An 11,061-nucleotide genomic window follows, 5' to 3' on the forward strand; every position below is an offset into this window, starting at 1 on the left:
CAGGTAGAACATTGTATATATAATAAACAAACAAACCTTTTTTTAAAAGGAAAGAAAGAAAATGCCCTGCCCACAGCAACCTAGGCCTAGCTCCCCAGCTCCCCAGTGAGAATGTGGGGAGGCCCAGGCGCCTGGCGTACCTCTGTAGAAGGCCCCTGGGGCAGGTCGGCTCCAATACCGTAGCTGCACTCCCCGTCCTTGCTGCACACGATGTTGCCTCACCACCAATGTGTTGGTTTTGGTGCTGAAAGTCATGCCAGATATCTTCCAGCATATCTTCCTCCATGTGAACCTACCCCAAAGCAGCAACAGCTCCCCTAGAAAGGGCAGGAGAGTGAGAAACCAGCACCCCACTCAAGTCAGCAACAGTGACTCAGGGCTGAGTTCAAACAACCACTCTCTTACTGGCTAATGTGACCACGTAGGGACCATGTCACCAAAGCTCTCATCCCCCCAGTTTCCTGTCTTATAAAAGGACATCCCCACATGCCAGTCATGAGACAGCCTTAAAAATGCCAAACAGGGACATCCTGCCAAAAACGGATATGCTGGAATTGTGCCACAGGCCCCCAAGCCCAGCAGTTGCCCGCCTGCCTCTGGATGTACCTGCACTACACTTGAGGGTGCTCTCGAGGATTTGGACGGTCACCACTTCACCCAGAGGCCGCCCAATGGCCACCACACAGTCTACCTGCCCTTGACCTCGCATGTCAATTGTTCCCGTGGGTTCCAGGTACTGCCTTCCACAGGCACCTGCAGAGGGCGAAAGGGAAGTTAGGCGAGCAGAGCAGAGCAGGGCTGAAAGCGAGGGCTGGCAAAGGGTGAGATGGGGGCTGTGAGTCAGAGCATCAGTCACCACGCCAGGCCATTTCTGAGTGCTTCAGGGGAAAGGAGGCAGTGTGCTGTGTGGGCTTGGGTCTGCACCGATCTGAGCTCCTGACCCTGCAACCTTCAGGTTATTTGAAGGGGATAGAAGTAAAAGTGTGACTTCTGAACTGGGGCGATGGCGTAGTCAGTAAAGTGCTTTCTTGAAAGCATGAGGACCAGAGTCCAACCCCCCAGAACATATATTTTAAAGGGTGGGTATGGAGGTGCACTGGGGAGGCAGAGACAGGTGGATCCCTGGGGCTCAGCCAGCCAGCCTAACCTACTTGGGTAAGCTCCAAGCCAAAGAGAGACCCTGTCTGAGGAATGACACCCAAGGTTGTCCTCTGGCCTACACACACACACACACACACACACACACACACACACACACACACACACACACCTGCCCCTATGTACACATAAACACAAGCATACACATTTAACCATGAAAAGCATAGGAGGCCCCGGGCCCAGTGGCACATGGTCTAGTGCCTGAGCGCTTGCCCGGGTCAAGACGCCAACCTCCCCAACGGAAGCAGGAAGAAACCTAACCATACTCTTCCAGGTTTTCCTGGATCCCCAGAGACTGGGAGACTGGAAAGAGGGTGTGGCCTTGGGTTTGGGTCTGGGACCACTCCAGAGAAGCAACAGTAACAGCAGCCTGCGTCTGGCTGGGAAGAGTAGCTTCCTTATGGGCCAGTGAGCTGGGGGTCTCCTGCCCTGCGCAGGGTCCAGCCCAGCAGCCCCTCACTGTCACTGGCTTGGGTAGGTGCTGGCAGAAGCTGGCTGGCACAGGCACTTGGGCCTGGGGTCCAAGGCAGGTTTCATGCCGGCGCTGGATGCCATCCCCACAGGAGACGGAGCACTGTCAGGAAAGAGGTGGAAGATCATGGTGACCCTCTCAAGAGACCACAGGACAATGTGATGTGATGTCACCCCTTCATACCCTGGTAAATGACAGGTGTCTCTGCCATACAGATGAAGACATTAGAGCTAAAGAGATGCTTTTTGGGGCCTCACATGTGCACAAGACCTGAGATTCTGGTCTCAGGGTCCAGCCATCTCTGTCTCGGCCTCTTTGTCCCTCAGAGCCTTAAAGAGGGGTCCAGGGTGGCCTTCTCTACCTATAGCTCATTTGACCCTAAAGTACATGTTTGTCCTTTCTTTATCTGATATCCAGATACCTTCCGACCAAGGTTAGGTGAGGTGGGGAGCAGCCCCCGAGGACTACAGTTTATCCCATCTGTGCTGTCTGTGCTGTCTACCACCATGAGTAAGATCCTCCCAGAGGAACCAAGCTTGACCTGCCCTCATCTCTCTGGTGATTTTCTGGTGCTTGTCACAAGATGACACTGGTCTCTGGTAGCGAGGCTCCTAGTATCTGCAGATGCCAGGCTTCTCTCAGCCCAGCTGGGGGTCTCCATGCCCTGCTGTGTCCCTGGCTCTGAGTATGCACCACAGCAGACACTCCCCTCCTTTCAAGGGTCATAATGAATCAGCACCACAGGTCCCCTCATGCACAGACCCCTTGTGGATGCCTTGCTTAGCGCCAGCTAAAGCTCCTGGTACCAGGCTGCTCTTACCTCTGTCCAGGTGCTGATGTGCCACCGGTAGGCACAGTCAGTAATGAGGCAGGGGACTCTGGCCTGGGGCCGCACCAGAGCCTTACAAAAAGCTTCATCCACCTCACTGTCATGGCCTTGGTCAAGCCACATGCAAGCCATCATTCGTGTGGCAGTGCCAATGCCGCAGCTGGCTGAGCATGGGCCAAGGGACAGGATTTTCCATCTGCAGGAAAAGCAGACTCCAATGACCCCAATGACAGCTGGGCCTTTGTGGAGGCTAGGTCACTTGTGGGGGATTCTTGAAGAACCGCCAGTTCCTTCAACAATGGTCTGCACAATTCCCTAGCCACTGAAATGCCTAGCTGGCCATGGGTTTCCACTGACCTCATGAACTACAATGTTGCTCATGTCATTGGTTGGCCCAGTACTGCTTTGGGACCCTGGGACCCCGGACAATGGTATGAGCCACATCAAAACCCCACCTCAGGAGCATGTGGCCTACACCTTGCCACCAGTGACATCTAACCCTGCATGGCCCTTTGTCCTGAGGGACCTGTCCTGCGCACTGCATATGGGCATGACTAGCTTCTGCCCACTAGGAGCCAATAGCAAATGTCCCTAGTGGTGACCATTAAACTAAAGTTGTCCATGTGCTCTTTGAGGCAGAATCATGCCTGGCTGAGAAACTAGGGCCCTAGAAAGAAGAGAGACCACAGACAGATCGGTGCTCGTTACAGTGGCCACACAACATCCCAGTGGTAACCAGAGCTCATGTGTGCATGCTGTTCCCATTTAAAAGACAAACAAAGAAAGAAAGATTTAGCTGGGTGTGGTGGCACATGCCTAAAATCCCAGCACTTGGGAAGTGAAGGCCTGAGGCTCAAGAATACGAGGTTTTCTTCAGCTACATAGAGAATTTGAGGCTAGCCTGGCCTACATAAGACATTGTCTTACAAAAAAAAACAACAACAAAACCAAACCATAGATCAACTGTAAATATAACATGCAAGAAAAATACAGGCACACAGACTGTTTAGCAAAAACAAAGGACAAGTTACATGTGCTTTAGATGTCAAGTAATTTCTAAGCTATAAAATTTTAAATCATTACACATACCTGATGAAAAGAAAACCTGACAGGCTGTGGTGGTAGCTCTTCCATTTCTGCAGGGAACGGCATCCCTGCCTTCCCATACACAGAGCCTGCAGGCCCTCCCACTGTTGTGCCTGTAGAACTGACAGCCCACCAGCCATTGTCCTTGAACCTCAGCTCCCAAATCCAGCTTGGCCTTCCAAGCAGCCCTGTTTTCTGCAGTGTCTCTGAGCTATTACTGTGTCTTACAATCTCCAGGAGTCCTGCCTGGAGTCTGTGCACTGGACATACCCCTCCCACACTATACCCCACCTTCACCTGGGAGGACAGGGCTCCGGGCTGCAGGTCTCATGGGGCTCGGGAAGAGGCAACCCCTGGCACTGGGTATCAGGCAGGATCTCTTCGTCGTTATCCTCTCCATGAGCCTGGGCACAGTACAGGATTCTCCGTGCGAGCCCTCCCCCACAGCTCACACTACAGGCTGCCAGCTTATAACGCCACCTGGGAAGAATTGAAGTTAGTGGAACCCAAAGGGCCACATACCTTCCCCTCATTTCTCCAGTGGGAAGAAATAAGTTGGAAAGGGCATGGAGAGCTTTTGCTCCACCAGGAGGCTCAGGAAAGTGGACAGAGTATTTAAACCAACCCACTTCACAGAAGGGGAAGCCCAGGGCAAAGGCAGGAGGGGAAAAGTTGGGGTACAATAAGGAACCTGCAAGGGTGGCTGTCTGTAATGGAAATCCTAGCACTGGCCTCACCCTGGAACCTGCCATCAGCCATGCCAACTTTCCTAGCCACCACGGTTGGCTCTGTTGTCCCAAAAACTGCTTATCACACTGTCTCGTTCATTGTCCATCACCCCCAGTGTCAGTTCCAGAAGGGCCAGGACATCTTTCTCCTTTGTCATTGCTGTGCCCTCTGGCTGTAGATAGCACCTGGGCATAGTAGGTGTTCAGTAAAGAGTGTGCAATGAATCAATGTTTCATCAACATATGTGCTTGAATGGGCCAGGTCACACGAGCCTTGGGAAGCTCAGGCAGAAGGGTCATAAGTTAAAGGCCTACCTGGGCTACATAATGAAGTTAGTGCGTAGCTTAGTGAGACCTTGTCTTGACATAAAAGTAAAAGGGTAGCTGGGAATATAGCTCAGTGATAGAGTGCTTGTTTAGATGGACAAAGCCCATTATTAAAAAAAAAAAGTGGGGGCTGGAGAGATGGCTCAGTGGTTAAGAGCATTGTCTGCTCTTCTAAAGGTCCTGAGTTCAATTCCCGGCAACCACATGGTGGCTCACAACCATCTGTAATGAGATCTGGTGCCCTCTTCTGGCCTGCAAGCATACACGCAGACAGAATGTTGTATACATAATAATAAATAAACATAAAGAAAGCTGTAAAAAAAAAAAGTGGCCATGAGTAGTGGCATACACCTTTGAGGCAAAGGTAAGTAGATCTCTGTGAGTTCTAGGCCAGACTGGTCTACATACCAAATTCTAGGCCAGCCAGGGCCACGTAGTAAGATCCTGTCTCATAAAAATTAAATAAATAGATTTTTTTAAAAAAAAAATGTGCCCTAGGGCCAGGGAATTGAGAGGAGTGTATCTGACCTGTTTAATGTAGATCCTTCAATTTGGCTCCCTGGAAGTCACAAGAAATTTTTGGTAATGTGAAAATATAAGTTTTAGACATATACATTGTATAAAAAGTAGCATATTTATTTCAGAATGACTGTGACAGATCTTTTTGCACAATAAAAAGTATTCTTAAGACTGAAAGGCAAAGAAAAAAAAATGTGCCTGCATCATTACCATCCCAGGCCCCACAAAGGTACATAATCTGGGGGTGGTGGCAGAGCTGAATGCAGATCCAGGACTGCCTATCTCTCAGGCAAAGTTCTCAGGGATAGGTTATGTTAGGACAGGGCTCAGGGTTGCAGTCCTTGAAGGGGGATGGCCTACATACTGGCTAGCACTTTGAGTGAGGTAGAGATACAGGGTGGCCATGGTCCAGCTGCATACAATGAACAGCCACTGGCACCCATCCCCCTCCACAGGTCACTGGGCATGGTACCACAACTTGCACCTCCCACCTGAAGGAGAATGCCAAGGCTTCATAGGAGACCAACCATGGGGTCAGACTTCTTTCCCTGCACTCCATCCCCAGCTCACCTAGCAGGACATGGGCCAGCCTGGCAGACCTCCCACCGACTCGAAGGCTTGCTGGCCAAGTCACATAGCTCTTCCTGGACAGGCATCTTGAGGACAGAATCCATGCATAGGAAATGCAGCTCCATCAGACCTGCTCAGGGGGAGCAGGGATGCTGTTGACCCAGAAGGCCAGCTTGGTGAGGACCACAGCATTTGTTCCCTGGTCAGCTCCAAAGCCAAGGTCCATCTGAGACTTAACAGCTGTGTGCACTTGGACAACTGACTTAACCTCTCTGATCCTCTGGTTTCCATATAACGGTATCTACCTAGCAGAATCATTTATAGAGATTGCATAATGAAGGGAGTGAGATGCCTGCTGCCCAGAGCTGCTGCTGTTGTTGCGAAGCACGTTAGACATTGCTGTCACATTGTCTCTTGGCCTCTACCCATGCTCATGCAAGCAATCCTACTTAAAGGTGATGGCCACAAATAAACAAACAAAAAGATATAAAAGTAGGAGGGGAACTTGCTGTGGAAAAAATAACATATATACACATGTGTATGTGTGAAAAAGTGGAAGAATAAGAATAAATAAAGCCAGGCAGTGGTGGTGCACACCTTTAATCTCAGCACTTGCAAGGCAGAGGCAGGTAGAGCTCTGTGAGTTTGAGGTTAGCCTGGTCTACAGAGCTAGTTCCAGGACAGCCAAGGTTATACAGGGAAATCCTGTCTGGGAAAAAAAAAAGGTGAAAAAAAGAAAGAAAGAAAGAAAGAAAGAAAGAAAGAAAGAAAGAAAGAAAGAAAGAAAGAAAGAAAGAAAGAGAGAGGAGAAACCCCCCAAAAAACAAAACAAAACAAACAAACAAAAAACCAAAAGGAAGAAGAAATTAAAAAAAAAGAGTATCTCTTGAGGGCCAGGGTAGAGTGCTTGCCTGTCATGCACAAAGTCCTGGATTCAATCCCTAGCACGGTACAAAAACTGATATGTAGACAGGAGAGGAGAGGGGTCTGTGGTTAAGAGCTCATTATGCACTTTCAGAGGACCCACGTTCAATCCTCAGAACCCAAGTCAGGCAACTCATAGCAGCCTGTAACTCCAGCCCCAGGGGTTTTGATGTCTTCCTCCGGCCTCTGCTGCACCTGCACTCAAGTGCACACACCCTTGTATACACACACACACACACACACACACACACACACACACAATTAGACATTTAATAAATCAGCACTATACATGCTGGCACAAGTCTACAATCCCAACACTCAAGAGATGGAGGCAGGAAGGAATTCCAGGTCATTCTTGACTACATAGTTAGACAACAGCCTGAACTACCTGAGATCCTGCTGTGTCCATCAGAAAAGTACTGCTAGGGTTGGTTTTCTCCATCCATCCCTTAGGAATCTCTTTCTGGTCAGTTCTAAACAGATGTGTTTGGGTAAGCAAGTGGTTAGGGTTGTTTCATGACATTGTGTGTCTCCTCACACCCTTCTCAGCCCCACAGAATGGCTATTGAAAATTTAGAAAACAGCAAATATTAATAAAGATGTGGAGAAACTGGAACCCTGTGCCCTGCTGATAGGGATGTAAAATTCCATTCCAAAAACAAAAACAAAAAAAAATTCCACTCCGAAAAGCAGTGCAGAGGGGCCTGCAAAAGTTAAGCATGCCATGACAACATGACTTTGCAATCCTTCTTCCTGTGCTCACCAGAAGAACCAAGAACCAGGCTGTGGGACATAGGCGCATGTCCAGAGCAGTTGTGCCAACAAAAGCATAAGGGAGGCTGCTAGCAGGTGTCCGTCCATGCACAGGTGACAGAAACAGCACAGTCCAGCTCTACAGTGAAACATTCTTTGGGGCCAAGAAGGAATTCTGACACCATTAGAGCATGTCTGAACCTAGGTAACAGGAGCCAGTCACAGAGTGACGCACTCCACATAGCCGAGGTCTGTGAGAGTCAAATCCACAGAGAATGAAACTAAAATGTGGGCGATCGGGGGCTGGAAGGTGGTGGGTGCTGGTGTTTAACGAAGACAGGGTCTAGTCTGGAAGGGTGGAATGTTCTGGAGATGGATGGTGATGATGGCTTCATAACACAGTGGATATGATGAATGCCACTGAGTGAAACACTTAAAACGTTACTGATTAGGGCTGGTGAGATGGTTCAGTGGTTAAGAGCGCTTACTGCTCTTGCAGTGGACATGGGCTTGGTCCCTGGCACCCCCACCCAGCAGCTCAGAGTCCTCTGTAACTCCAGTTCGAGGAGATCTGATGCTTCTTTTGACCTTCATAGCTGCACATACATGATGCACAGACGTATACACAGGAGCATATACATAAATAAATATTTTTACATGGCTAAGGGGTATGTGGTTGTTTTCCACAATAGGAAAGACAGAACACTTTTTTTCTTGTGGGATACTTGATCACACGATGAACCGTGAGATTGTGCTAATTAAATAAAATCAGCCTCGGGTCAAGAGGGAGAGTCAGCAACTAGTTGACAGGAAGTAGCCATGAGAGTAAGAGGGAGTCAGAAAAGCAGATAGAGAAATGCACAGGAAGTAGTAGGGAGGGACTTTGAGTTTGGCAGCCTTTCTGGTTTGGGACTGGAAGAGAAGCTCTCTTCTCTGGGACACTGGCTAAGAAGGAAGGTCAGCTGGAGTGCCATACTCACATAGTTTGTCTTTCCTGGTAGCCCCTCCTTTAGCACTGGTCTAGGCAGAAGGTGAGTAGATAAGAAATAAGAGAGGTTTCGTGAGTGTCCCCAGTCTCACCTCGCCCACAAGAGGTGGAACACAGCCCCATCACAGGAGTCCACACATGCACTGCCTGAGCTCCTGGCTTGTCACTGCCCGCAGCGGTTGGAGCCTCCTCTCCTAGAGACACAGTGTCCAGCTAAAGAAAGCAATGAGCAGGTAAGTTTGGCATTCTCACCTCTGCCTCTGAGCTCCCAGCTCCCCAGCTCCTCTCCATTTTGGGAGGCAAGAGGGAATATTTCAAACACACCAGGGATCATCCACTTCTGTTCTCTAGAGAGGTTTATGTCCTGCCCCCGGTAAAGCCCTCACTGTGTGCCTCACTTTGGCCTGTGCAGGCTCCTTATCGTTCCAAGTGTTCTCTGTAGGATGGGGCTGGAAACTAAGGATCAGGAGTGGATTTGTAAGCATGCTTAGTCCTGTAGTTCCTAGCCCATTCGAATCCAGGGACTTCCAGCCTGAGAGCAACATCATCACCCTGAAGGCTGATGGGCAAAAGATGGAAGAATTACTCTCATAGCAACTGGATGAACTCTTTGCTTGCTGTGCTTGGTGGCACAGGCCTGTGATCCCTACAACTCAGGAGGCCTGGGCAGGAGGATTGGAAGCTCAGTGGCTATGTGGGCTAAAGATAGTTCAAGGCCAACTTGAGCAATTTAGTGAGACACTGTCTCAAAATTTAAAATAGATGAAGAAAAGGACTAGGGATGTAGCTCAGTGGTAGAGTGTTTGCCTAGCACGCTGAAGGCCCTGGATTTGGTTCAAATGATCCCCTCTCAGATACTTCTAGTGGGCTCTATTTTTCCTCAGCCTGGCTTGCCCCTTTCAGAGGCACTCTAAGTGTGTCTGTCCTGAAAAGGACAGAGTCCTCGCTCTGGCCTGCAGGAAGATGACAACCTATATTTTTCATTCTCCCAGCTAAGAAAGGACCCAGGAATCCTGGCCACCCTCCTTCGCCATCCACTCACTGAAGGCAGATCGAATTAATACAGGCCAATTGGTATAAGATAACGCCACTTTAATAAAAAACACACTCACACAACCGAAGTTCCCGCGATGCCCAGAAACAGGAAACAGGAAGAAGGGGTTACCAGCGTCTGTGCACCCCAATTTATAGACATTTGCCCAAGGCTGTCCCACCCCCAAAGGGCGGGCTCTCTCTACAACTCACCTGGCCCCAACCTGGAGAACATGTGGTCCTGAAACAGGGCTCCAGCGTAGGTGCAGTCTCATCTGTGAGACAGGGACCTGCAGTGGCTGCGTCCTGCAAGTCACCCACTCTGGGCACATATGTCACATTTCTTGAGGCCAGATCTTCACAGGTGGGTATGCAAGGGTCAGGGCCTGATACCTCTGGTCTAAAGATGACATGTGGCTGTCATCAGGCTATGGCCCTGCTGCCTAGCGGGAGGTACAGCCTAACTCCTGAGTCTGGATGGGGGTATCTAGGATTCCGATACATAGATCCCATTAAAAAGCAAAGCTCAGCAGCTTTCTCTGAAGCACTGGTTCGTCACACCTCAGGTTTTCCTCAACAAGAACTCTGTGTGTTGGGACAGTGAGATGGCTCAGTGGGCAAAGGCATTTATTTGCCTCTACCCTGACAGTCAGATCTCAGGGTCCCATAAGGTGGAAGGATAAAACTGACTGCTGTAAGTCATCCTCTGAGCGCCACTCCTACACCATAGCTCACTCACAGGTGTGTGTGTGTGTGTGTGTGTGTGTGTGTGTGTGTGTGTGTGTGTGTGTGTGTGTGCGCACGCGCGCGCGTGCGTGTATACAAGTGCACACACAGCTGTAATTTAAAGATTTAAAAAAGAACTTAATGCATGCCAACCACACACTCCACCTGTGGTTCGGGGGTAGGAAGGCAGAGCCCTACTCAGCTGCCTGGCAGAAGCAAGGGTAGCCCCTCCCAACCCACCACCACCACACTTCATGCCCAGTTGTAGAGGACGAGAAACAAACAAGTGCCATGTGCATTCACAGTACCAGTTGCGGTGTGACAAATGGTTCACTTTATGTCACCCATGAGCTGCCTAGAGCACCATGATGTCAAGAACGCTGAGGCTGGATCGCACCTCTGCAGGTGTGGTGGCTTGAATAGGAATGCCCCCCCCCCAGAGATTCGTGTGTTTGAATGATTAGCCCAAAGGGAGTGGCACTATTAGGAGGAAGTGTGTCACTGTGGGGGTGGGCTTTGAGGTCTCCTATTTTCAAGCTACACCCAATGTCACAGTGCACTTCCTGTTGCCTGTGGATGAAGATGTAGAACTCTCAGCTCCTTCTCCTGCACCATGTCTGCCTGCATGCTGCCATGCTTCCTGCCATGATGATAATGAACTAAACCTCTGAAACTGTAAGTCAAGCTCAGTTAAATATTTTCCTTTATAAGAGTTGTCATGATCATGGTGTCTCTTCACAGCAAAAAAAAAAACAAAAAACAAAAAACAAAACCCTAAGAGAGTAGGTAAGAGTAGGACTGCAGCCGGGCGTTGGTGGCGCATGCCTTTAATCCCAGCACTTGGGAGGCAGAGGCAGGCAGATCTCTGCGAGTTCGAGGCCAGCCTGGTGTACAGAGCTAGTGCCAGGACAGGCTCCAAAGCCACAGAGAAACCCTGTCTCGAAAAACC

The 11,061-nt window shown here is 49.7% G+C and overlaps 1 protein-coding gene across 1 annotated transcript in view; it reads right to left on the reverse strand.

Annotated features, from left to right (window-relative positions):
- The window catches only part of Adamts13 (ADAM metallopeptidase with thrombospondin type 1 motif 13), a 37,012-nt gene that overhangs the window by 2,777 nt on the left and 23,174 nt on the right, over window positions 1-11,061 (reverse strand). Inside the window, 8 exon segments of the mRNA XM_005346224.2 lie at window positions 141-317; window positions 607-753; window positions 1,420-1,732; window positions 2,451-2,698; window positions 5,441-5,610; window positions 5,690-5,819; window positions 8,447-8,567; window positions 9,600-9,786. Of these exon segments, the coding sequence (XP_005346281.1) occupies window positions 141-317; window positions 607-753; window positions 1,420-1,732; window positions 2,451-2,698; window positions 5,441-5,610; window positions 5,690-5,819; window positions 8,447-8,567; window positions 9,600-9,786 (1,493 nt within the window).

The sequence above is a fragment of the Microtus ochrogaster genome, chromosome 4, assembly GCF_000317375.1.
Source record: "Microtus ochrogaster isolate Prairie Vole_2 chromosome 4, MicOch1.0, whole genome shotgun sequence".
Classification (NCBI taxonomy): domain Eukaryota; kingdom Metazoa; phylum Chordata; class Mammalia; order Rodentia; family Cricetidae; genus Microtus; species Microtus ochrogaster.